The sequence below is a fragment of the Doryrhamphus excisus genome, linkage group LG8, assembly GCF_037039965.1.
Source record: "Doryrhamphus excisus strain RoL-2023G ecotype Guam linkage group LG8, RoL_Dexc_Guam_v1.1, whole genome shotgun sequence".
Lineage (NCBI taxonomy): Eukaryota > Metazoa > Chordata > Actinopteri > Syngnathiformes > Syngnathidae > Doryrhamphus > Doryrhamphus excisus.
In genome coordinates, this window is record NC_136364.1 from 9,883,621 (window position 1) to 9,911,170 (window position 27,550).

At 44.8% G+C, this 27,550-nt stretch overlaps 1 protein-coding gene across 7 annotated transcripts; it reads left to right on the forward strand.

The window, feature by feature from the left end:
- Positions 1-344: 344 nt before the first annotated feature.
- Positions 345-27,550, forward strand: ltbp4 (latent transforming growth factor beta binding protein 4). 7 transcript variants are annotated; one of them, XM_078792790.1, is made up of 36 exons: positions 345-927; positions 3,026-3,090; positions 4,206-4,587; positions 6,245-6,420; positions 13,014-13,253; positions 13,319-13,398; positions 13,481-13,651; positions 14,488-14,590; positions 14,943-15,002; positions 15,250-15,372; positions 15,614-15,790; positions 15,863-16,000; positions 16,083-16,871; positions 16,988-17,113; positions 17,270-17,401; positions 17,595-17,711; positions 17,785-17,904; positions 18,098-18,211; positions 18,288-18,407; positions 18,473-18,592; positions 18,660-18,785; positions 19,820-19,954; positions 20,043-20,165; positions 20,232-20,363; positions 20,445-20,570; positions 20,689-20,844; positions 21,238-21,492; positions 21,572-21,643; positions 21,813-21,941; positions 23,608-23,748; positions 23,822-23,974; positions 25,056-25,157; positions 25,246-25,417; positions 25,495-25,778; positions 26,254-26,406; positions 26,474-27,550. In XM_078792790.1, exons 1-36 carry the CDS (start codon positions 737-739, stop codon positions 26,614-26,616), a joined length of 5,946 nt encoding a protein of 1,981 aa, XP_078648916.1. In that variant the 5' UTR covers positions 345-736; the 3' UTR covers positions 26,617-27,550. The 7 variants fall into 7 exon arrangements, with proteins under 7 accessions (XP_078648916.1, XP_078648917.1, XP_078648919.1 ...); XM_078792791.1 differs by having other exon boundaries at positions 25,498-25,778; XM_078792793.1 differs by having other exon boundaries at positions 21,241-21,492.

The window sequence follows — 27,550 nt, forward strand, 5'->3', positions numbered from 1 at the left end:
TTTTTTACAAAAAGGTACCTTTAAAATAGTTCACATCGAGAGTTTACGCCGAACTGTCTATGAAGTGAATCATTTAATAGATAAACGTTTGTACAATTCATACCGGTTGTATGTTAAGTCACTGAATGTTGTGCTCGTTGTGTTAGTGCTAGCATAACTAGACATATTAGCCACGATACGGCCGCAGCCTAGCTAGCACAACACAAGCCATAGCAAATGTAGAAGATGTCAAACAGGTGGCCTGTTGTCAACAATGAGCAGTATGCAGCAGATTTAAAAAGTACAAGAGGCGTACTATCAGTAATAGTTAAGTAGATAAAGGTGGTGCATTTGTCAATCGCAAAGTCGGCGCCATGTCTCCCCCTAGTGGAGATAAGATGTAGTTACAAGGCAAAGCAATCCCCCTTGACAGCAGGTGCACACTCACACGCAAATATTCACCTGAGCCACTTAGGACCTCTCAGTGCATTTAATTCAATTCCAGCAAATGTTTCTCCATATTAACGTGACTTTGATGTTGTGTCACGTGATATTTGAATACCGTCTCCCTATTGGCTGTGCTGCTCTTCTTCTATTGGCCCGCACTCTTTTGTAGCTTGTCTCTTAACACTTGTTGTGGCCTTTCACACTTTGGCTCGTCCCTGCAGCCCCGGCGAGCACGCCCACACGCACGAACCCACGTATGATCTCGCACCTTCTTAATTCTAATTCGGTTCTTTTCTAATCCCGTCTCGACATGCGCGTCTTCCTGCTCTGCCTTTGTACCACTTGGAGCGTCAGCGTGCACGCCGCCGCTCAGCATCCGGCTTCCCCGGAGGAGCGAGGAGGGCAAGAGGACCGGGAGGGAAGCCTGCGAGGCACCGGGCTGCAGGCACGGAGCCGGGATGAGGAGGCGAGGGGGCCCCCAGAGAGAACTTCTGAGGCTAGGTGAGTTTGGCTCTACTTTTGACACTTTTGTTATTCTTTTATTACTTTCCTCAACACCAAAACTAACCCGGATTAGACTGTTGATATCATTGTTTACGTACACTATATAGTATATATTGTAGAGCACAATATAACACTGCATATAACACTGCATGTGTAATGGCTTAATAGATTTTTCAGTGCCATTGTTCACCATGTTTGTGTATGCTTTTCAAACGCATTATAGATTTCTGATATCATGCATGTACTAGTTTTATCAGGTACTTCCATTCTAATACTGCTTAGCATCAAATAGTACTTCCAAGGAGTACACTCATGTTTCCCGGATAGGAATTCCAGATTCCAGGTGTATTTTCTTACTTCCCAGGTGTCCGCCTCATTTCTAGACACATACATTCCACATACAAAGAGTACATATGCACATGAAGTGAATGCACAAAGCTGCTCCAGAGACCATCTGGTTAAATGTCTTTGACCTTGAAGGAGGCTGCCAGTCGGTAGCCACTCAGGTGTGTTACCATGTTGACACCTCAGGAATGTGTCACATTTTCTCTCTCCTCAGTCAGTCAGTCAGGAAATTGATGGATGCAAAGTCAACAAACACACGATTGATGCTAAACCCAGTGAACTTACTCACCCTGTGTGTGTGTGTATGTGTGTGTGCAAAAATCATTAGGAGGATGAGTGATTAGTCTTGTCAATGCCAGAATGCCGAAAGTGCAATTTACACGTATCGGCTGTCTCAACACGCCACCGTGCACACAGTGAGGACCACCTTCGAGGTCTTCCTGGATGTGATGTGTGTGCTCTATTCATAAATGAGCCTCCATGTGTTCTTGTTGGTGTGACCTCATGTCAGGGAAGAATAAACATGCCTCAAACCTCAGCAAAGTACTTTACGTCTTGAAAGGTCAGAGAGGTGTTAGTCTTTTAATCTTTGTGCTGGAATGAATTCATCGGCAAACAAAGACGTCTAAGAGTCCACGCTCATTTGTGTCACAAGGTCTAAGGTGTGAATGGGGAGCAGGTGTGTTAAATTTGGAAGTTCAACATGGCACCTCATGGCAATGAACTGTCTGAAGATCTGGGGGGGAAGAAATGTTGCCGATGGCTGTGATTGGAAAATAGACGTATCAGTGCTGGTGACTGGAAAATAATGGTAGCGATGGTAAAAGCTATTTCTGTTTTTTGGCTGTTCTCCTCAGCTCTTGAAGCCCATTGCTATGGGAGAAGTAGTCAATGAAATTTAAGTTTGTGTGAAAGTCAAAGTCAAGCTTGTGTGAGAGAGTGAGAACAATGCATCTTTTGTGTGTCTGCCTCTTCTCCCTATTTTTCCATCAGTCATATGTAAGTGTTGTTCAACTCTGATTGCGCTATGTGAGTGTATGTGCTGTACAGGCCTTCTATGAGAAGCTATTAGACTGAATCTAAAAGTAATAATAATATCAAGCAGTAGCCTCACAAAATACCGACACTTGGGGCACAACTGGGACATTTTCATTTCGGAGGTGTACTCTTTTATTTTTCATCATTGTCCCATGAAAAGTTAAATATTTGAAGTGTGAGGGCACTAAAACACTGCAATGTTTTGTCATATTTAAACCCTCACAACAATGACATGTTTTTACTGATGTTTAAATCATTGAGTGTGTGTGTATGTGTGCGCCTGGCCCCCTCCCTACAATACGAGCGGCACACTGTGAGTAATGATTAAATCCACGTCCTCCCTCTGACTGACGGTGTGTGCCATGGAGTCCACTCGTTGCGTCAACAACATGTGCGAACGGACGGCACAAACTAACAAAAGTCCCGTTTGACCCACACGCTTCCTGTCGCACACCACTGCGAGGTCACGCTGCCTCGCCACTTTCTCTCAGCAGCACCAAGTTAGCGTTGATCTGCTAATTGACTCCCCCCTTACCCCCTCTGGGTTTTCTGTGAATGAAAAGACAACAGGAAAAGCATCGCTCTCACGGAAATGATGTGTCCTCTTTGTCATTTGAAGTAATAAACTGTCTGACCGGTGACTTCATCGATGATGACCTCATGTTGACGTTAACATTGCCCTCTGTGTGTGTGTGTGTGTGTGTGTGTGTAGATCAGGTGCATGTGCAGACAGGTGCTGTCAGGTGCGATGGATCAAAACCAGCAGGTGTGTGAAACGTGAGTATTGACTCCATGACTGCCACGCCCGCTTTCTTCATTTCCTGTTCCCTCATTGGGAACATGTGTGTGTGTGTGTGTGTGTTTATACATACATCACTTTAATTGAATTTTATGACATTAAAACAACAAAAACAGGATTGAAGTACACTTCTATAAGTACAAACAGCATGGCCGCCAAAACACACTTGGACCAGACCACTTCCTGTCACCTGCTTGCTCTCGTATACGCACATGTGCTACACATCATACCACAGTGTACACACGGTAGACCAGGGGTGTCCAAACTTTTTCCACTGAGGCCCACATACTGAAAAATGAAAGGGTGCAAAGGCCATATAGATTTTTTTGTAAACCAACACATGTCGATATGCTAAAATCATACATATATTTCATTTCAGCTTTGTCATATATACAGTTGGTGAAATAGCGGAAATAGCGTATTGTTAGTATAACCTCTTTCTAATATTTCAACTTATTTTATTAAATAATTTTGTAATATTATGACTTTATTACCATAAAATTATAAATCCCACCCCACCAACCTAATATTAGAGGAGTTCCAACTTTATTCTGTTTGATTTATTTCTCTATTATGACTTGAAATAATATTTCAACTGTATGCTGCTTAAATTCCCATGTTATTGTGATCTTATTGTATTATGGATTTATTCCCATAACATTACGACAATAAAACTTTTTCCCCAAACAAGCTTTCCAATTTTTATTTATTTATTTATGTGTTTAGTTTGGCTTGTTTTTCATATTACAACAAGGTAGTTCATGACTTTTTTTTCTTAATATTTTGACTTTATTCTTGTAAAACTACTACTAACTATTCCATTTTTGCTGATGTTTTTTTGTGCTTTGTAGTTTTCTTGTTAATGACTGTTTTGAATGTGTCACAGGATGATTAAAAAAAAACAGCTGTGAGCTGCAAATGGCCCTCGGGGCTGCACTTTGGACACCCCTGCTGTAGCTATACATTCTAGGCACACAGATATTGATGCTGGTACGATGGAACTGGCTGAAGTTGGTGTGGCTTATGTCTGTTTAAAGCTCTGTTTGCTAGTCATAATATACTGTATTAATCAGATATTAATCACCTCCAACAGGGAGGTGTCGCCCTGGTTGCCGCGGCACGGCCTCATGTCCAAAAGGTCAGTGTGTGGTTTCCAAGGCAATGTCACCATCCAGTGGCGCTTCCTTCATCTTAAAGACCGCTCCCGTCCAGCACCTGAGCCTGACCTCCTCCAGTCCTCTTGAAGACAAAGCTAAAGATCTCCACCGCTCAGCTGGACAACCTCCAGAAGGTAAGAGTGTGAGACTCTTTGGGTCTAGAGGTGTAGGTGACAACAAGAGAAGTCTTCAGGAGGGAGAGGAGGTCAAGTCCTCAGCTCAGGAACACCCAAACTCCAGCAGAGAGAGCATACAATCTCATCTGGAGGACAAGAACGTGGACACCAAGCCTGTAGCTGCAAAGAAGACTTTTCTGAGGTGAGACATCAACTTTCGCTTGCTTCCATCATCATCCTTGATGTGTTGCAGTTTCCCTGTCAAAGCAGCAGGTGGAGCTCCTCAGCCTAGATCAGTGCACAACAACTATGCTCACTCTCACTTTCCCAGCTCTGAGTCAGCTGAGACGTTGACGTGTCCATCACAGCCTCAAGCAGGAGGTCGTCCTGGCTGAGGTCAGAGGTCCCGGCCTCAGTCAGGTCAGGCCGTGGGAGTCCAAGCAGCCTCCGGGCTGGTTTTTGACTTAAGGAAGGATAAAACTGCTCTTGTTGACTCAAAGCGAGGCTGCGCCTGTGGAATGAACATAAAAATACTTTGAGGTTTATCACAAAGTGCAGCTTCTATACTCTTTGGTACACATATAGATGGACAGAAGGCGTGGCCAAACTTTTTGTCATACAGGAAATTTATGGATGCAGTTTAAAACCAAAATTCAATATTTCAATATTTGCTTGCTTACGAGGTCTATGTCTCTACAATCGATTAGGATTTATAACTGATTTTTTTATTTATTTATTTTTTTGATGACTGATTTTTATCAATGCCGATACGGCCCCATCTCTCTCAATATCCAGTTGCATTGGTTTGTTCTTCACAACCCTAGTCATTATACATTAATTCATTCATTCATTTACTACCGCTTATCCTCATGAGGGTCGTGTGGGTGCTGGAGCCTATCCCAGCTGTCTTCGGGCGAGAGGCGGGGTATACCCTGGACTGGTGGCCAGCCAATCACAGGGCACATATAGACAAACAACCATTCACACTCACATTCATACCTATGGACAATTTGGAGTCGGCAATTAACCTAGCATGTTTTTGGAATGAAATCATAATTTCACATGATTTAATTAATTATTTCACATACATAATTGGTGGTCTTAATTGTCCATTGTCATGAATGTGTGTGAATGGTTGTTTGTCATATGTGCCCTGCCATTGGCTTGTGACCAGTCCAGGGTGTACCCCCAAAGACAGCTGGGCTCCGACATACCCGCAACACTAGTGAGGCTAAGCGGCATAAAAAAATGGATGGATGGATTTTACTTGCATGAATTATATAGTTAAAAATATTATTATACTGTATATAAACACTTGTGCTCCATTCCATGCGTTCTTTAAACAGTGGGGTGCCTAATCAATCATGTTATTATTGATCATATTATTTACACAGTCTAGGACATTCAGATGCTGCATAATTTCCTCCCTCTCTGTGGTGCTGCCTCTAGCCCAGCGCCCTTATGTGCCTTACATATTACATACTCTTTTTTTTTTTTTTTTCCATGTCAACCATATACAGTATGAAGTTGGATGAGCGAATGCCAGCTATTAGGATTCAGCCAGCAATACAAGCAGTTATGCTAAATATGAGATGGATAAACTGTATGTTATTGCTATTGAAGGACTAATTCTTTATCTGCATTTGATAAAGTTGTTTGATGGTCCTGGACTCTATTAAAGTCAAAAAAAAACTTGAAGTCTGCTAATTTTCCACCCGCCCGCTTCATCTGCCAATGAAGCCTTTGGACACAGCAGGAAGGCCAAATAAACTTAAAAGCTCCATCAGATGTCCACCATGAGGAAGACCTTGTGCATGCTCTTTAATTACGAGGCATTTTTATTGGTGTGTGCTTGACAGTCTGCGTGAGGCTCAGGCCGTCCTGCTAAAGAAAACCGTGGGAGGAAGAAGAGACAAGATGGCCGCCGTTCTGAGGAAGCACATTGAGAAGGAGAGGAGGAAACTCAGAACTTCGATGTCATCGTTGAAGACATTAAACGCTGGGGAGGGAAACCTCACTGTCCACGCCACTGCAGGTAAAATAATATTACACTGCCATATACTTATAAATATACTATTACTATACTATATACTATATACTTTATATATTTTTTTGTGGTTGAATACGGCCTATTATGAGCCAGAACATATTCCAAATATAAAAATAACTGCAAATGATTAAAATACAAGTGGAAGGCACCAATATTCAATATTCCACAGTAGGCATTTATTGCAGGTTTCAATGATCTCACAACAGGCACGATAATAATCATAATAATGACACAGGCAACTGTTGCGGCTGTATCCAGCTAAATCTCCTCTCTAAACGGCCACTGTCACTTCCTGTCCACACGTTCTGAACACATTGCAACACACGCAAGCATGAGTTTTATTTACAATGCGTCTTAATTGCTCTGCTATCTATTATATTGGGTAATATGAGTGTAAAAGTCGCTATAAGGCTGTTATTTCATGTCTAAAGGGCTCTAATGTTAAAACATTTAGACGTAAACAGATTTTCTATGCAATTGGTGACTCCAAATTGTCCATAGGTATGAATGTGAATGTGAATGGTTGTTTGTCTATATGTGCCCTGTGATTGGCTGGCCACCAGTCCAGGGTGTACCCCGCCTCTCGCCCAGCCCAGCTGGGATAGGCTCCAGCACCCCCGCGACCCTTGTGAGGATAAGCGATAGAAAATGAATGAAAGGTTTTCTATGCTCTATCTACAAACGTATTTCATTTGTATAGAAGGAATCCTATGTCGCCGTCAGGTCTGGAACCAATTATCTGCGATAAACGAGGGATTACTGTACTCTTGTTCTACATGTCGTGGCACTGCCATATTATGAGGTTGGGACCTATTACGCTCATTCTTGGCCCTTTGTATTCAGTTGTGGATTCCTGTACCGCACAGAAAACTTTCTAGATCTTCCAGAATCTATACCTATTCCAGCTGTATTACCAAAACGGTCTGTTTTAATTTATTCCAGCCATCATTCCAGCCTCTGGGCACACCCACTCCGCTGTGATTGGTCACAGTCATCTTATACCCGGGCAACGCCCATATAAGGAAGTCTGGCTCACTGTGACATCACAAACTCTCTTAAACCGAGCGTTCAAAGCCATCCAAGCCAAACGTCTTTCAGGGCTCACTTCCAAATGTGCAGATCTCATTATCGGAAACTTTGGCAGCGTTTAAAATCAGAAAAGTGGAAAAAGGTCCCCTTCAAGTTATCCTTGTTTTTATTTTCATCTTGTTCCTAAATCTTGTGAACTCCACAAAATTTCCACAACATCTTGGGATTTTTTTTGCATCACTACTTTAGGACGTCAAGACAAATTAAGTCCCATACATGGTCTGAAGGTTGACATGTACTGTACATTACAGTTGTGTTATTCCTCACTAAATGCAGCCGACTATCAAAGGTCTCCACTGACCTAATGTGTAACATTGTGTATGTTCAATGTGTGCACTAATGCGTGTTTATCTTTTACCAATGACGCTAAGCTAACAGACGTGCTGTGTTTGAGCCAGGTCGCAGCTCCTAATCCTTATTTTCTCAAATAGGCAATGTGAAGCTGATATGGATGTGATGATGGACGCACTGCGCACACACACACACACACACACACACACATAATGCTGCTGATGTCATGCTGCTGGAATGCTGCTTTGGGGGCTTCAGATAAGGTGGACATGGTCACACAGTTCAGCCCTGATCCCTGCAATGTGATTACAACTTTAACCGCTTCCTGCTTTTGTGCACACGCCATGGAGAGGCGGCCATCTTGGAGTGTTGAAAAGTTTAATAATATCAATTTTCCTGTACGCAGTAGAAAAAGTTTGGACACACCTACCCTAAGGTCAGTTGTTCATGGGACATCATGGAAATGGTCTGTTCCAGGGTTAAACAAGTTAGATTGAGGAATATTACATGTTTGCACTTTCACAATTCAACATGTCCAAAAACTTTTTAAAATCAATTTTGTTTCTTTATGCAGGATGCACAGTGGCCTGGTGGTTAGCATGTTGGCCACACGTTCATGAGATCTGTAAGACCTGGGTTTGTATCTTTGTTTGTGGCATCTCTGTGTGGAATTATCATGTTCTCCCACATTCCAAAAATATATAGAACATGTAATGTTAGTTGAATATTCTACATTGTCCACAGGTCTGAATGTGAATGTGTTAGCAGACACCTTGCCTCTCGCCTGTGTGGAGATGGAGGACGCTGTCTTTGCTGTTGATGATTGTTGACCGTGTCTGTTTTGTAGGCTAGCGTCGGCCATCTTGGCCTAGATTGTGTTGTTGTCCGGCTGAGGTGTGGCACGACGGCGCAGCAATAATACTTGCAGTGTTTCCGCGCTGCTCGGCTGTTTATAGGCCTCACAGCTCACCAAATGTGTCAGGACATGAGCTCATACACAAACAGCCGCAGGAACAAGACGTCTTTATAAAAAAATGGTCCCTGTGCTTTTTACAAGGGTCCCACAAGACTCCATCCACTCGGTAGGAAAAAGGCCGAACACAAATTCAAGTCAGCCGCGGTTTGTTGCCGCTACAGTATCAACCAGGAAGTGTGCGCCTTGTGATGGAAAGGAAACAGGAAACGAAATATGATTTCGTAGATGAGATCAAGACAGGAAATATGTCACTGAAATCTAACCTGTGACCTTGCCTCCTTGTTGTATCCTAGCAACCAAAGACGGATGACCCGTCAACATCTCAGCCTGTTTGTTGTCAATGCAGAGGAGTTTAGCACTTCCAAACATTCCCTATGCTGTGTGTGTGTGTTTTTTAAAGCCCATCTATAGCAGTCTGACCCCCACCTCCTCCCATGGCCACTACCTGTCAATCACTCTCATTGTCGTGAGGATGAACATCTGTCTGCTGCAACACGCACGCACACACACACACACACACACACACAATGTATGTAGATTCTCACTCTATATCAAGTTCTGTTCTCACAGAAGGTGAAGGTGATGGAAGTCGAGTTTTAGTTATTTATATTTGTAAACACCTAAGTCACTCACACTTTACACAGGGTGGCTAATATGAAGGATAAATTTAAGTATAATTCATTCATTCATTTTCTACCACTTATCCTCACAAGGGTCACAGGAGTGCTGGAGCCTATCCCAGCTGTCTTCAGGCAGGGTATACCCTGGACCAGTGGACTGGAGTCGCCAATTAACCTAGCATGTTTTTGGAATGTGGGAGGAAACCGGAGTACCCGGAGAAAACCCATATATGCACAGGGAGAACATGCAAACTCCACACAGAGATGGCCAAGTGTGGAATTGAACTGAGGTCTTCTAGCTTGAATGTAACTTTGATTCATTTAATAAAAAAAAACTACAAATTAATTTAACTGAAAAATTCCACTGAGAAAAATAAGCAGATGTTATAAAATAAAGTCAACACAAGGAATAAATGAAACTATAACACCGGAAGGGGCGTTGCATGAGAATCTTATTGGGAGGAAGAATGACTTCATTGGAGCAGATCCTTTCTTATGTTCAAGAATACCGTCTTTATCCTTGATGATGGTCATGCAACAAATTTTGATTGCCATTTCTGCGCTTTTCTGAGCATTTTCTGATGTTCATTTCATCTTTCACTTTCACTTTGACACATTTCCATCAGAAAAGTCTGCCCCGTGCTTGGGAGTCATATTGAAGGGAAAAGAACAACCTGAGTGTAGCATTTATGTAGTTTTTTTAAGTAGAGCATTAATTATTTACCTGAGCGCTTACGTACGAAACATTGGAACATGCAGACTTCCTGTGTTATTCTAGCATACGGTATGTAAACATGTTTGGTCTTAATTGGAAAGACAGTATTTGTCTATTGTGTATTTGTGGCTTCATGGGGGTGTGGCGATATTGAAGTGCATGTGTTTTTTCCCCGCTTACACTGACTGGACCACACAGGAGTTGAAAATGGTGACGCCATGTAGCGTAAATACAGCCTGCCCTCCTCGAGACTCTGGACTGTCCTCTCTTTGAGGAGTTTTTCGGATGCTGCGCCGTGACTTGCGTCACCTCTTTGTTTTTGTGTTTTTTATCTCCAGCGTGGAGTTGCTCCTTTTTCCCAACTGGAGTCCAGCATGCCCGGATGGCAGAAGCGGGCCTGCAGCATGTTGACACGGTATGCAGATTAGTCGCTTAGCCTTAGCTTCCACATGTGAGCATGTGGTAATGACACAACACCATGGTAACACAAACAGCACACACTCTGTGTTTGTTTCAGTGGCCTCCAAGTGGCCAATAAATCACTTCATGCCGGTTTAAGGTTGACACGCCCGGAGTTTCCTCGAGCTGCACAAGGAGTTCCTTGAGCTGCAACATGTTTTGTAAGGCTGAAACTCAAGCCAGGCTTGCATCATCACTCTGACATGCTGGAGCCGAGCCGTGCAGGGAGATGGTCAGCTTATTTATTGCAGCCTTCGGAGGGAGAAGCTGCAGCAGGCCACGTAGAAACCGGGAGAAGAAAGCAGGAAGGTCGTGAAGGAGAGTGGCGGTATCTGTGTGGCCTGATGGAGCGGATCGGTGCTTGATGTTTATTTTGGACTTGAGCCCACTCCAGCACACTGCTTTCAATTATCTCTCTCTCCTAGCTTTTAGAGCAGCACTCGCTCACTTTGTGCTCACACACACAAAACCTCCTCCTCCTCGTTGTCCTCCTTCTTCTTCTTGGTGCTGCAGCTCAAACTCGCCTTTTTGAGTTTGGATGATGCTGAGCCTCTTCAAGACAAACTGAGGAGCCACAACTGTCATCATGCTGCGACCGAGACTCGTCTTTTTCCTGTCGTTCGCCATCATCCTGCTCTGTCCTCCGTCTGCTGATGGGCAGGTCCGGGGGGGAGGTGGTAGGCCGGGGGGGATGGAGAGACTCCAGGTGATGTTCACGCCGACCATCTGTAAGGTGCGTTGCAGCCACGAGCGATGCATCAACCACTGCGAGCGAGGAAACGTGACCACGCTCTTCAGCGGACCAGCGCCGTCGGCGGCGGGGGTGCGGAGAGACGGACCGGGCTTCCGAGTCTGTGAGTTCCTCCTCAAAGTGGCAAACTGCTAGTTATGGCTGATGAAGAGGTAGCGCCACCTGCTGTTGTGTAGTGATGAAAGCGAGCTCAGAGATGCATGGAGCACAAGAGGACATGTGGCTTTCATTGTCGTCACATGTTTTATTGCTGATGTGTGAATGTTTAAGCAGTCGGTGTTGGGAAAGTGGAAGAACCACAGCCAGGAGGTGACCATGTCACGCAGATCAAAGGTCAACACCACTGGTCAACAGACTTTAGCTTGGGGTGGGTGGTTGGATGGTTTGGTAAAAGCAAGATTTGTTCGAGGTAGTCGGTACTCACCATGGTCCTAGGAGGACTCATTGGATTTAAAGAGGTAACTTTTTAACATTGTCATTTTTTGGGCCACCCAAAACTGCCTAGTAAGAAAACTGGTTTGACTTCAGCAGCTCATTTGTTGTTGTTAATAATAATAATAATAATAATAATAATAATAATAATAATAATAATAATACATTTTATTTGTATAGTGCTTTTCAAAATACTCAAAGACACTTTACAGAAAAATGGAGTTGAATAAAAGCAAGTAAACAGAGTAGAAAACACACCAAAATACAACATTCATTTGTTAATACACAGTTAAAACATGAGTAAAAGCGGGGCGGGGCACAGCAGTCAGATATAAAAAGTTAGACATTAAAAACAGTTTTAAAGAGGTGGGTTTTTAGTTGTTTTTTGAAGGTGGGAAGGTCAGGGCAAGCACGGAGTGAATGGGGCAAAAAGTTCCAGAGGGTGGGGGCAGCGATGGAGAAGGCTCTGTCTCCCCAGGTTCGGAGCTTGGTCTTACTGGGCAGTTGTTGTTCTTGTTGTTTCAGAAACAAAACAAGTTTTACTTCATATGCTGTCCCAATGGGTCCTCAAATCTCATCCTTTGTCGTTTATTGCGGGTAATTAGTTCCAGACCCGACCGTGGTGTACATTTCCGGTTACTTATTTATAAGTTGAATGTATGTATTTTTAACATTAACATTAACATTAACATTAACATATATATATATATATATATATATATATATGAAATAACACCCCTATGGTCACATTTACACTAGTATATAATGGACATAATGAGAAAATAAGCAATTTAAGGCATAAATACGACTTGTGTTATCAACAGTTGGATCAATCTGCAATTGAAGGCTGACTTTACCTGTGTAATCTTTAAGGCTAACAGACAGACAGAGAGTCACAGGGTCCAAAGCCAGTTACAAGGCAGTGCTTACGGGAAGAAGTAGAACTTTGATTTAAACCAAGGGAAAGTCTTTCTTTCACATTTTCAGTGCTTTAGTGAAAGCTGTACTTCCTCCCTGCTGCAGAGAGTTGTCCAGAGTGTTATCGGCTCATTAGCAGCAGGTTCAGCACTTCCTGTGGCACAGGAAGTAAAACTGGCTGGCTGGATCACAGGGCCCAGTGATCTCTGGACCTGGACAGGGCAGGCTGTGTTTTATGTCAACACATCTCCTTCCGTCGCATTTTTTGGGAGTTTCCTAGCAACCACATGGCAGACATTTCATGTGTTGTTCTGGTTCTTTCTGCAGTTCTGTGCCCTCTGCTGTGTAAGAACGGTGGCGTCTGCCTGCTGAAGGATCGCTGCCTCTGCCCGTCAAACTTCACTGGAAAGTTCTGCCAGATCCCCGTCACCCATGCTTCCTCCTCCTCCACCAATGAGGTTGTCAAGCCCGCCAGCCTGTCAGTCATGTCACCCAATCAGGACTTGACCCAGTCTGAGTTTCTCCTGCCCCTGGGAGCTCAGAACCAGGAGTTAGGGAGACCTGGATGTGAGTTAGATCCCGTTTGGTTGCACTCACTGGACCTCACGATTTTGATCACTCTGATTTCCCAGCAGCTCCTAGTCCCTCCATGGTGAAGGTCAGAGTGCAGCACCCCCCTGAGGCCAGCGTGAAGGTGCACCAAGTGATGAAGGTCAGTGCTCTGATTGGCTGACTGCATGTCTGGTCAGTGTTGTTAGCACTGTGTCCACTAGTGTCCATCTTTGACTCTGCAGGTGTCTGGATTCATCCCTGCTCCTCAAACGCTTTCATCAAGCACGGTCTCGGGATCAGCGGGGGCTCCTGCACCAGCAGGGTTGGAGGTCCAGACCCAAACAGTGAGAGGTGATGTCTACACCCAACACACAGGCTTCAAGTACTGCTTCAGAGAGGTGAAAGACGGACAGGTGAGAGATTCACTTTGTTGTTGTCTTTTTAAGAGCATAATGGTGGACGAGAGCAAAGCCCCCAGGCATGAAATAACACCCTTATAGTCACCTTTATCCTTCTATTACTCAATACTAATATGTGGTAATAATAATATCTATATTTTTTGACTAGTAGGCCGCATTCAACCACAAAACTGCATAAGTTATTCATATTCGAAATTTGTCGAGGGATTACTGTGTAGTCCTTTCTGGCTCACACCCTCATTTCCTTCCCTGTTTAAGTCCATATGATTAACATCAAATGTTTAACAAGGTGTGGCTGACATTTATTACAGGAAGCCATTTTAACTTTGAACACTGCAAAGGATAACTTGGAAAGCGTATGTGGGTTAAGTTAACACTTCACAAGTTCATAAATTAGACTGCCGCGTCGCGAACGTAGCGTCTGGGCAGTTTTTGCAGAAAATTCTAGCCAAAGACGAAAGCATTTATTTTTACGACTAGCGTGAAATATGGCTGCCGAGCACGTTTGTGTCCGAAACCAAAGTGTGAACTGGCTGTTTTTGTCTTCACATGCAGCAAAACATGTGTGCAAGTCTGCATCCAGGAACTTAATGTGAACCAGAACGTCTCCTGACAGCCTTTCAGGGAGTCAAAGCGTTGTAAACTGTACTTCCACCCTCATGTGAAACATCCGACACGAGACAAACTTAGCAGTGATGCTGCCGGACAAAAGACGAACACACATGCATACACGTTGCGACCCTAGCTGTAGCGCCACCATCAGGATGCACATGCTTGGACAGCTATTCTCAACAGATTTGATTCAATATGTAGTCGTTTTGTGTGTATAGTGTAGTTCTCCTTTGCCGGGCCTGAGGAGCAAGGAGATGTGCTGCCGAAGTCTCGGGAAGGCCTGGGGCACCAGTGACTGCGTCCTCTGCCCTCAACACGCAGGTCAGCACGCTTCATTTTCACCTTTGACTTCATTTCTTCACAAGAGCGGCAAACAAAGAGGAGCCACTTGACGAAAAACAAACTTCTCTGCTCTGTCAGTGTGTGGTGATCCTGGATGAGTAAAATATTTGGGAAGGTTTCCACATGCTTATATAACACACACACACACACAGATACACACAGAGGACTTCACGCATTCCTTACTCCTTAACGAGTGCAACCAAAACTCCAAAACATGACCCTAAACTGAACTTCAAGCCATTACTGACATCAAAAATGTTATTTTTCAGTTTTCATTCTAATGTGTGGTCACGTGATCATTGTGCAATAATTCATCATTGATCACCACCAGGTCCAAACAACAGCAGCTGTCCTGTTGGCTTCCAGCGAGGCAACGGAACCAACTGTGTGGGTGAGTTTGACATCACAGCTCGTTAGGTCTCATTATGTCATCCAATAATTGATTGATTGTACTCAAATGATGACATTAATGATGTAATAAAGTAATTGTAATAAAGATGGATTCTTTGAAGTTTCAACTAACCACTGATGCTGGAATATTCAGATTTCCTTCTATTTGAGGACTTGTAAAGATATAAAGAAGTGCTGAATGTAAGCAAATGACCAAAAGATTGATGAAAGTAATCTATAACTCGTAGACGTGAACGAGTGCCTCCAGCCAGGACTTTGTGAGAACGGCATGTGTGTGAACACCGCCGGGAGCTATAGCTGTGTGTGCAAGTTGGGCTTCATCCTGGATGCCTCACATGGACTCTGCATCTGTAAGTAAACACACACACCTCTTTTGAGGATGACATCAGGAATAACTCGGATCAGCTTCCTCAATCTGAATAAAATCCATTGGCCAGTTCTAAATCCTTGTGTTAAAACTATATGTGGTATCAGTGCAGGGAAAGTACTTACTTGCACAAAAATACATGCAAGACAAAGAGAGCGCTAAAGTACACATGCACAGTGTACACAGTACAGTTTTTAAAGTCCATTTGTACCTGGTCCTCTCAGCCCAGAGTGTGATATCAGAAGAGAAGGGTCAGTGTTACCGGGTCCTGGGTTCTGGTCTGGGCCCGTCCTCCTGCTCCCTGCCCATCCTCAGGAACATTACTAAACAGATCTGCTGCTGCAGCCGAGTGGGGAAAGCCTGGGGTCCGGACTGCCAACGATGCCCCTATTTTGGGTCAGGTCGGTCACCAGTCATGTGACTCATGTGGTCAACAGGGGGTGAGGTGTATCATTTGATGTGTTCTCCCCCAGCGGCCTTTAAGGAGATCTGTCCTGCTGGTCCTGGTTACCACTACTCCCCCTCCGCCCTGCAGTTCAGTCAGAGAGCGGCAGAGGAGCTGGGCACCCGAGGGGCTCAGCTGGTAACCAATGGCAACACGGATCGCCAGGGTACGTGTCACAGAACCGCACTGGACATAGAGTTTTTGCATTTCACAGAGCATTCAGAAGTGCCAACTTCTTTCCGCCCCAGGTTCTTCCTCTGGGGGCGCCACTAGGTCTCAGGAGAAACCCCCAGCAAGAGGGACAGTAGGCTCGTCCAGCCGACCCAGTTTGCCTCCTCCTCGCGTGGCTGTCAGTCCCCCTCCCTCAAGACCTGTGAATGCTGGGAGCAACACGCGACAAAAAACTCAAACTCCAGGCAGTTCCCCGATTCAGCCAAACCGGCCACGACCAACCACATCATCTAAGAAACCACCACCACAATCCAATGGGGGTCAAGGTATTGGCCGCAACCAAGGAACCAGTGGGAGTCAGGGTACAAGTCAGAACCAAAGCACTAGCAGGAACCAAGGCACAAGTGTGAGTCAAGGTTCTTCACAGAACCAAGGAACAAGCGGCAGTCGCAACAACAGCCAGGCTCAAGGTACCAGCAGGAACCAAAGTCCCAGTGGGAGTCAAGTCACAAGCAGGAACCAAGGAACCAGCAGGATCCACGGTAACAGCGGGAGTCAAAGTTCTACCCAGAACCAAGGAACAAGTGGCAGTCGCAACACCAGTCCGACTCAAAGTCCCAGTGGAGGTCAAGGCACAAACAAGAACCAAGGCACCAGCCAGACACAAGGAACCAGCAGGACCCAAGGTACAAGTGGCAGTCAAGTCACAAGTAGGACCCAAGGCACCAGTAGGAACCAAGGTTCAACCCACAACCAAGGAACAACCAGCAGTCGCAGCACCAACCAGAGCCAAGGTACCAGCAGGACCCAAAGTCCCAGTGGAGGTCAAGGCACAAGCAGGAACCAAGGAACCAGCAGAATCCAAGGTACCAGTGGGAGTCTAGGCACAATAGGAAGTCAAGACACATTAATAATAATTGCTGGATGAACTGCCTGACGCAGATCACATGACCAGTTGCTTGTTTGCTTCCTTTCTGAGCAGATTTACCAACAGGAAGAGGAGATTCTCTCCCAGTCCCGCCTCAGCGGATCCCTGAGAGAGACTCGAGGCCCGGTGGAGAGCTCCCGCCTCCGAAGAAGCCTACGGTGCGTCCTCCCCGCGTCCAGCGTGAGTGCCTGAAAACACACAAGACAACTTTCATTATTCATGCCTGTGAATTTTATCATTCTTTCACGTCATTGTATTCTTTTATTATTATCTTACCTACAACTCTTGTTTATTTTGAATGGGGCATTTGAGACATCTTGTGATTTGTTTGTGTAGCATCGAGGAACGTGTGTGAGAGCAAACCAGGTGTGTGCGGCGCTGGTCGCTGTGTGTCGCAGGCAGGTGGAAAACACACCTGTGTTTGTGATCAGGGATACCAGGCCAACTCTGAGCGCACGCACTGTCAAGGTGAATGTGCACGCAAACACACACATCTTATAAAAACACCCACAACACACAAATATCCACTCAAAAGTGTGTGTGTGTCCATCGGGATACAGCAGCGACGCTCAGCAGAGCAGCTGTCAAGGTGACTTCCTGTTGCCACTTTTCACACCCTCACACTTGCTCACATAACATCACTGTCTCCCCCCATTCCAAGATGTGGACGAGTGCCAGCAGAGTCCCTGCGGCAGCGATGCTCGCTGCCACAACACAGCCGGCAGCTTCAGGTGTGCCTGTCGCCATGGTTACAAGCTCAGCGGCAGCACCTGCACAGGTTAGGAGGCGTGGTGGCATTGACTCGCACGCTGTTGGTTTGAATGTCATTGTGAGTGTGTCTCGTGTCCCAGACGTGGACGAGTGTGAGGATCCTCTGCTGTGCCCGGGTCAGGAATGCGTCAATAATCAGGGTTCCTACCGCTGTGTGTCCTGTCAGCCTGGGTACGGACTTCTCAATGGACTTTGCACAGGTGAGACAGGTTGCTGGTGTTGACATCATCATGTTTGGAATTTGTCATGTAGGATCATCAATTGAAGAAAGCATTATTGATCTTCTATGCATTGCCAAGAGAAAACGAATACCTGATCAGACTGAGTGGGAGTTGTAGTGGGAGTAGTCTTCCTAATAGACACAATTCATGCCAATGTTTTATGTATCCGCAGACATTGATGAGTGTCGTCAGTCTCCCTGCTCCAATGGTCGCTGTGAAAACACACCTGGGAGCTTCCGTTGTGTCTGTCGCCATGGTTACAAGCTGAAAAACAACACCTGTACAGGTGAACATGCACAAAGATGGACTGGGAACAGACAGGAGTGGGGATAAGTGGATGACCGATGCGTGTGTGTGTCCAGATGTGGACGAGTGTGCAGAACCGTCTCAGTGTCCTGGTCAGATGTGTGTCAACTCTGTCGGATCGTATCGCTGTGTGTCCTGTCGAACGGGATACACGCTGACAAACAGGCAGTGCGCAGGTACAGTGCACAGACACGCACACATTGACACAAATACACAAACACACACCTCCTCTCCTCTCCAGATGTGAACGAGTGTGAGGACGGGGCGTTGTGTCCAGGTGGGCAGTGTGTCAACACCGAGGGGTCCTACAAGTGTGTGGACTGTCGCCAAGGCTACCGTGCTGTGAACGGACTGTGTGAAGGTGTGCACAAACTCGTCGGACTCACATGTGTTGATGATGTGTGATTAATTAGTGTTTTCTCACTCAGACATTGACGAGTGCGTGAGTGCCTCGGCTTGTGAGGCGGAGCGGGTGTGTGTCAACACAATTGGCTCGTTCCGATGCGACTGTCTTCCAGGGTATCGAGCCTTCGGCCGGGGGCGACAGTGCAGAGGTGAGCACACCTTCCCCACTGTTTAGACCAGAGTTGTCCAAACTTTTTCCACTAGGGGCCACACACTGAAAAATTAAAGAATGCAAGATATGCTAAGAAGTGATATACATTGATATACTGTATCTAATATATTGATATATTTTGTGATATATTTAAAAAAAAACGCCATCTCATTGTGATATAGGTTAAAAACCCCATTGGTATCAACTTCCATTTTTGCTCTTTTTTCCCCCCATTTTTGCTGTTGCTTTTTTACTTTTCACATTTTCTTCTTGCAATATTATAAATTTATTCCCATAGTATTATAACATTTTCCTCCAGCCTTATTTTCCAAAAAATACACCTGAATTTGTGGGGGTTTCTCATAATATTATGACTTAAAAAAACAGATTTTCTTTAATATTTCAACTCTGTGCAACTAAAATGACATGATGTTTCCGCACAATTACAAGTTTATTTTTGTAAAACATCCTGTTGCGATTCGTATCTTAAATTTTTCATAAAATCACAGAATCTCTTTTTCCATTTCTCCTGTGTTTGTTTTTGTTTTTTTAACTTCCTTCTTGTAAATGTTCTTCTCGTAATTATGAATTTATTCCTGTAATATTTTCAGTTTATTGTTCATTCCAACTTTTTCCTCAAAATAATTGTTTAAAAATTACAACTTTGTGTTGTTTCTCAAAATATAAAAACTTTTTAAAATGTATATATTTTTAACTTTATGCTATTATTTTTTCCACAATATACTACATTATTCTTGTATTTTTTTTCTTTTTTCTCTTAATATTTTAACTTTATGTTTAACTTTATATCTTTCCATTTTTGCTGCTGTTTTTTAAATATTTATTTATTTGGTAAATAATATTCTTAGAATGAATACATTAGAATACATAAGAATACATTGACAGGACTGTAGTCTGATTGCTCAGGAGACAAATGCTAATGCTAATATGGCACAGGTGAGGTGTGCGCTTGTATGCACCAAAATGTGAGGTAACCATGGCAACACTGTGTGTGTGTGTGTGTCCTGTCAGACATCAACGAATGCTTGGAGGAGAACTGGTGCCCCCCCATGGGAGAGTGTGTCAACACGGCAGGCTCGTACACGTGTGTGTGTCCTCAAGGATTCACTTTGAGTAGCAGCAGCAACAACAAGACCGCCTGTGTTGGTCAGCACTCTGTTTTTCTGTTTTGTTGACTTTGACCAACGCCAACGCCGTGGCTCGCTTTGTGAAGCCTCTGTGGTCATCTGCGCAGATGTGAACGAGTGCACGAGATCCAGGGTGTGCACGGACGGCGACTGCGTCAACACTGACGGCTCCTTCCTGTGTCGATGTCACCCTGGATTCACAAACAACCCTGAGAGGACCACCTGTCTCGGTACTCAAACACTCACTCCGTAAATGTTTTTACTGGTCTTGTTTCAAGTGTGTGTGTCCATGTCAGATGTGGACGAGTGCGTCTCGTCGGGAGGCACAGTTTGTGGAGCGCTCAGGTGTGAGAACACCATCGGTTCTTACCACTGCCTCACTTCCTGTGAGCCGGGCTTCCAGGTGTCTGCTGCTGGCCAGTGTGAGGGTGAGCGGACATATGCAGTTGCACACAAACACGTTCCTCCCTGTGGTTTAAAAATAATATTTTCTGTGTCTCCTCCACCAGACATGGACGAGTGTGTGAACGTGACAGTGTGCGGCAATCACGCCATGTGTCAGAATGTGGTCGGAACATACATGTGCATATGTGACCAAGGTTTCACCTCCACCACTGATGGAAAGTTCTGTGTGGGTATGTGACCATCTTCACTATACACATCCAGTGGCGGGGGCTGTTTTGTCCAGATGAATGGGCGTGGCAGTCTGCAGGCCACTGAGGGACATTCTGATTGCATGCGTGTTTCTTCCAGACGAGGACGAGTGTGTGTCCATGCCAGGTGTGTGTGGTTCTGCTCGATGTGACAACATGGAGGGATCTTTCATGTGTGAATGTGACACACCTGGAGAGGAGTTTGACACCTCGAGTAGACAGTGTGTTAGCACCCTGCCAGCACCACCACAGCAAGGTACAAACACACACACACACACATAGTACGTTAGGAATTCTACTGTATTTGATTGTGATATGTTCCTTACTGACCAGGGTTCAATTCCACCCTCGGCCATCTCTGTGTGGAGTTTGCATGTTCTCCCCGTGCATGCGTTGGTTCTCTCCGGGTACTCCGGTTTCCTCCTACATTCCAAAAACATGCTAGGTTAATTGGCGACTCCAAATTGTCCATAGGTATGAATGTGAGTGTGAATGGTTGTTTGTCTATATGTGCCCTGTGATTGGCTGGCCACCAGTCCAGGGTGTACCCCGCCTCGTGCCCGAAGACAGCTGGGATAGGCTCCAGCACCCCTGCGACCCTCATGATGAAAAAGCGGTGGAAAATGAATGAATGTTTCTTACTCCACAGCAGGAACTTTCCCCATCCACTCCTCGTCTTCATCCACCGACTCCTTCCATGCCAGTGTATTTGACTTGACTCCGGTGCTGCCCCCCCTTCCTGCTGCCGGCCCCGGCGAGCTGAGAGAGTGTTACTACAACCTGGCCGAGGGGGACTCCTGCAGCCTTCTGGCCACCAACACCAGCCAGCAGGAGTGCTGCTGCACGCTGGGAGAGGGGTGGGGCCTGGGCTGCCAATACCACGCCTGTCCCCCCGCTGGCACAGGTGAGATGCCGCTGACTGGGGTGCGGTCATGGGAGGGCATTTCACTACTCTCTGGTTATGTGTGGCGGTCTATGTGCAGCTGACTACCTGTCGCTGTGTCCCAGTGGGAGAGGATATGTGACCACTGGAGCTGGAGCCTTCAGCTACACAGGTATACACGCACACACATGCTATGTTATGTGTTACACTACACAATCCGCATTCCCAGTGAATATTGTTCACATCTCCACAACATTTCTGCTCATTTTCAAGAGAACTGCATCTGTAAATTATTTATCTTTTGAAAGAAATATCACGCACCAATGTTTACTGTTTGCCAGATGTGGACGAGTGCAAACGCTTCCATCCAGAGGTGTGCAAGAACGGCGTGTGTGTCAACAACATTCCTGGATACAACTGCTACTGCTCCAGTGGATTTGTGTACAGCAGCACACTGCTGGAGTGCATTGGTACGTGCACACACACACAGTTATTTACCGTACTTATTGTGGTCCTGTCATGAGTCCATGCTGGCCTAAGATGAAAGAGTGGAGGAAAGGTTCTGCTTCCATAAGAGTGACAGCGGATACTATAAAGTTGGCTCATAACAGAAGATGTCTTTGAAAAGACAAATTGCATTCCTTCTTGACTTGTTTATGGAGGTGTGGCTACATGGAACAGACCACAAGTCACATGTTGGCCAGTCACATGACCTGTGTGTGATGTGGTCACATGAAAATATACTAAAAAGTACTAAAACCTCACGTGTGGAACATTGACGTGAAATTCCCACACACGTGTTGTAATATGTGATGTTTGTCTTTTATGTTTTTTTCCGTCATGAAATCACCCCCCCCACCCATCAGTCTGTCCCGTCAACAAAGTGTGACTGTGTAAAGTTGTTGCACCACAAGAAGTTCCACATAAAAGGAGTGACATCATCACGTTCACTGTGGATTAACTAGCATTTTGTTTATATTCTACTGATTGACTATATACTATACCATACTGATCCCCCTTTTGGCATGGGTTACGCTTCAGGCAAATGTGGAAAATATGACCATCCCCTTCTCTCTTCAGTATGCGTCTCACACTTTATTTAAATGCGCAGGTACTCACCGTTCATGAACGCTAATGTCAGTCGATCCACGAACAGATGGAATCAGTTACAGTGCAGAAGTTATACACTGTAAAACCTTGTTTTTTTGTATACACCAGTTTTTGTTGAAAATTATACACATAACAAACTAGCCCGATTGCCCTCGACTGTGTCGTTCTGCGAAATCCAGTGTCTAAACGAAGCACATTTTTCATTGTGCGTCCGCCATGGAGCCAAAGCAAGTAGCATGGGCCAGCAAAAAACACAACGAGCCAGGATGTACAGGAAGTCTGCATAGCAATATATGTCATCCATTCATCATTTAGAATTATTTAGCATTGTTTTTTTACATGTAAAACTATAACTATTCTCTTTAAAATGTATTTTTGTTCATATTTTGGGATGTGTGAAGCAGATTAATTAGATTTACATTATTTCTTATAGGAAAAATGTCCATTTTGATGTTCGGCAAACCTTTAGGAATGAAATGATAATGAAATCAGAGATACCAAACTTCCTGCACTGCCTCTCACAGCAAATATTGTGTGTTCAAGGACTGCCAAAAAGGGTGAAATCTCAGCACTTAATGAAAAAAACTTGTAGCTTGTTTAAAATGATGGTGAATGATGCAGTACATTTTACCTTAATTTTTTTTTACCTAGTTTCGTAATGACTACCGACTTGGGGTATGTTTTTTCTACTGAAAAAGGCCTATTATTTGATATAATTTTTTTTTTAAATAATTAAAATCTATGGGGCTGTGAATACTGAAAGTTTTTTTAACCATTCCGATACCGATTGTTTCTCCTTGTTATATTGTGGCTATATTATACAGTGTGTGCGTGTTGTAATATAATATAATATAATATGAACATGTAAATGTTCAAACCATGCTAGCTTTGGTATATTAAAAAGCTTTTAATAGCAATTGATAGCAGCACCATTTATAATCCCAAAAAAGGAGTTGCAGTGTGTAACGTTAAAAATACGTGTGTAAGCCGGACATACTGAAAGTGAAAGTATGTTTGTGTCTTCAGACCTGGACGAGTGTGAGCAGGAGACATGTGAAGGAGGCCACTGCGTCAACACAATCGGTTCATATTACTGCAGCTGTCCACCTCCTCTGGTGCTCGACGACACTCAGCGCAACTGCGTCAACTCGTCTCACCTCACCCTCGGTGAGCCGCCTACAGCGAACAATTGCAGGTCAGGACGTTTCATGAGGGATAACAAGCTTCTTTGCGCTTGCAGATGAGAACCTGTCTGTGTGCTGGCAGACCGTCAGCGCTGATTTCATGTGCCAGAGTCCCCTCTTGGGGGCGCAAGTCACCTTCACGGACTGCTGCTGTCTGTATGGCGAGGGTTGGGGCATGGAGTGCGCCCTCTGCCCCTCCACTGACTCTGGTAACGCTAGTAACTATTTACTACTACATATCTTAACACATAAATATGACCGACTGTAGTCCATGGCAGCAACCAACAGGGGGTGCAAGCGTCCAACAGCATCCGATAGATACTGCTGTACAAATGTTATTCTATATCACATAAACACATAGCTGGTATCACCGTTATCGATACTTTTTTACGATAATTTCGTAAAAAAGTAAAAATCATCAAAGAAAAATCAACACGCATATAATTTTCAGACTTGAATTTCCACAAATTTTCGTAGTGACTGCATAGAAATGTGTGTGTGTGTGTGACCTTTGAAATATGGGTTTTAACATTATTAGAACCCCCCAGAAAAATACATAAAATTTACTTAAATATGCTTATTTTTAAACTAATAAAAGACAGTATTTGTCCACGAAACTGCATGATTTATTAATTAGTATATTTTAGGAAACCTGTTGATACGGTGAAGCAGCAAGGGACGACTTTATTGGCTCTCAATCAAATTATTTATTATTATTTATCATTTATTTCTGTCCAAAAGCATATTCCCAGAGTTTCCTACGCTTCCAAACTTTACATTGCAATTTTATTTTCAGCTTTCTTTGGTTATTTTGCAGCTGGAATTTTTAAGCACACACATGGAAATACAAGAAATACTTGAACGCCTCGTCAGCAAAACTGGCATATTGCCTGTTATTAGGAAAGAAAGGAGGCAGCAACTGAGTTGTTCATCATTCTATACATGCGTGCATCTTATGAACAGATAAAGCACCCACACACTGATAATAAAGATGGTTACCCGGCCGTAATCTGTCTATAGTGTCCCAACTCTAAAAGAACCGCTATCCATTCTTTACAGAGACTGAACATGGGGATGCTTTGTTAGGGTACTGTTTGGCCATAATAGAAAACGTCCATGTTTCACTGAGTGAGGTTCCCCAGGAATAAGCCATCATCATATTAGTCTACAGGAACGTCTTAGAATGTGAGCATGTGTAGCTCTGACCCTCATACGGCTTTGCTTTTATGTGTTTCTACTTCATCTTGAATTGCTTGGTGATTGACAGATAGACATATCGTGTGTCGACAGATGACTTTGCCAGCCTGTGCAGTTCCTTTCCTCCTCCCGTCTTTCCGGAACCTTTCCCAGACTCGACTGGATCAGACCCGTCTGGACGAGGAAGAGGCGGCGGTACCAACCAGCTTTTACTTTTATGTCTGCAATTCTCCCTGCTGTTTAGTAATGTCCTCATCTCCTTGGTTTCATTCATCCCCCTCAGCTCCTCTGTTCTTCCCTCCCTTCAGTCGTGACACTTTCCCCCCCAGCACAGACTTTGGTGGTCCCGACTATGATGATTACTCACCAGGAGGGGGCAGCAGGTCTGGCTTCAGAGACAGGACACCAGCCACCTTCAGCCTGCCTGATGAAACCTACCAAGGAGAACCCTTTGAGTGAGGACTAGACTCGGTATAACTTAGTATGTGGCGTATGAATCCACATGACACGCATGTCCTCTGTTGATGTTCAGCAGTGGTTACTACTCGGAAAGAGACTACGGTGTCTCAGACGGCTCACCGCTCAGACCACCGTTCCCCCGCCTCCCCTCAGACCCTCGAACGGAGCGGGCTTTCGGGGTTCGGCCGCCGCCTCCAGCCCGGCCTGACGCTCCTCCTCTCAGCCTGGCTCCTCTACCAGGAGCCTACGATTTGGATCTGGAGGAGGAAGAGGAGGACTCTTGGGGGCCCGGACCGCCGTTCCCCCCCTTTGGTGACAGGAGCAGAGGGGGCGGTGCCCCGAGAAGGGTGTATGAGCGTGAGTTTCATGAGGAAAAGGCAATATTAAAGCAGGAGGCGTCATTCATATAGAATGGCCATTTTCGGCGGGGCGCGGCACGGTGGGTGAGTGGTTAGCGCACAGACCTCACAACTAGGAGACCAGGGTTCAATTCCACCCTCGGGCATGTCAGTGTGAAGTTTGCATGTTCTCCCTGTGCATGCGTGGGTTTTCTCTGGGTACTCCGGTTTCCTCCCACATTCCAAAAACATGCTAGGTTAATTGGCGACTCAAAATTGTCCATAGGTATGAATGTGAGTGTGAATGGTTGTTTGTCTATATGTGCCCTGTGATTGGCTGGCGACCAGTCCAGGGTGTACCCCGCCTCTGGCCCGAAGACAGCTGGGATAGGCTCCAGCACCCCCGCGACCCTCGTGAGGAAAAGCGGTAGAAATTGCATGAATAATGAATGAAAGCTGGAGGCTGTGTTGACATCACTTCCTGTGCTCTTCAGGCCGTTACGACTCCTACGCCGGACTGAGTGCAGCAGAAGATTGTGGGATTCTGCACGACTGCCAGAACGGCACCTGCATCCGCGTGGACGAGGGTTACACCTGCGACTGTTACCATGGTTACCAGCTGGACATGACCACCATGACGTGCATAGGTGACACACGGCTACTCCTTATTTTTCCCTTTTAGAACACATCATCTCGACAATGTTTTGCTTGCAGATGTTAACGAATGTGAGGACGCCGTAGATGTGGACTTCCCGTGTGTCAACTCACGCTGCGTCAACACGGACGGTTCTTTCCGCTGCGTGTGTCGGAGAGGCTACATCATGTCCCACAGGCCCAATCACTGTGTGGCTGCATAGACCGGGCCAGACCAGGCGGGACTGGTCCAAAGCGGTCTGGAGAACCTCATAAGACTTTTTCAAAAATTTGTATTTACTTCTAACTAAACCTGAGCAAGCCTGAATATGGACCATCAAGCTAACACGGCCAGCCTGAAGACTGCATTTAGCTTCTCTTTTAGCTCAGTCAAGACGTCAGCAAAAGCAGCAATGAGCCAAGGTCCGTTATGTAAGTCAATTGAACAATTCATGTCAGCCGACAAGCTGAAATTCATCTTAAGCAGAGCCGGCCCCACCCATAATGTTCGATGAGACACACAAGCACCAAACTCCATTGCCGAGGCTTTTTTTGCAGGTTTGAATGATCTCACAACAGGCACAATAATCCATAACTCGGACTACTGTTCCGGCTGTAACCCACGCCAAGCTAAAACTCGACCAACATCACTTCCTGTGTTGCCAAATGGGCCAGCCGGCTCTGATTAAAGCCTTCCTAAAGTCTTAAGATGATAAAACAACAAGCATTTTCAAACATGATCAGAACTGAAATATTATCAAATGCTACCTTGTTACCTTCTGGCCATGAATGACATTATTTCCTTTTTATTTGAAGAAAGGTTCAAGCTGATGCAGTTTGAATCTTTTGTAGTGTTTTTGTTTTAGCTTGCATCTGCTCTGTATGAATTAGTGTTAATAACTAACAGCTTCTACGCCAAATGTAAATAGTGAAGGATATTTGACATCCTATTGTATGAATGTGTTTTGATGACCTTTAGAAGGTGAGAAACCTCCTGACCTTGTTAGAAGATGCACTGTAAGAAGTGCCAGAGACTCACACTTGCTTTTATATTTATACCTGCAAAGTCAACCTACTCCTTTTAGTCTCTGGTACTCCTTTTTTTATTTTTATTCTTATTGGAAGTGGAATTATATTTGCACACCCTTTTAATCCAAA

Excerpts from the sequence above, each read along its gene's own strand:
- ltbp4 (XM_078792790.1), top strand. The coding sequence starts at position 737 with ATGCGCGTCTTCCTGCTCTGCCTTTGTACCACTTGGAGCGTCAGCGTG. Across the intron at positions 928-3,025 it reads GAGAGAACTTCTGAGGCTAG|ATCAGGTGCATGTGCAGACA; the intron begins GTGAGTTTGGCT and ends GTGTGTGTGTAG. Across the intron at positions 26,407-26,473 it reads GACCACCATGACGTGCATAG|ATGTTAACGAATGTGAGGAC; the intron begins GTGACACACGGC and ends TTTTGCTTGCAG.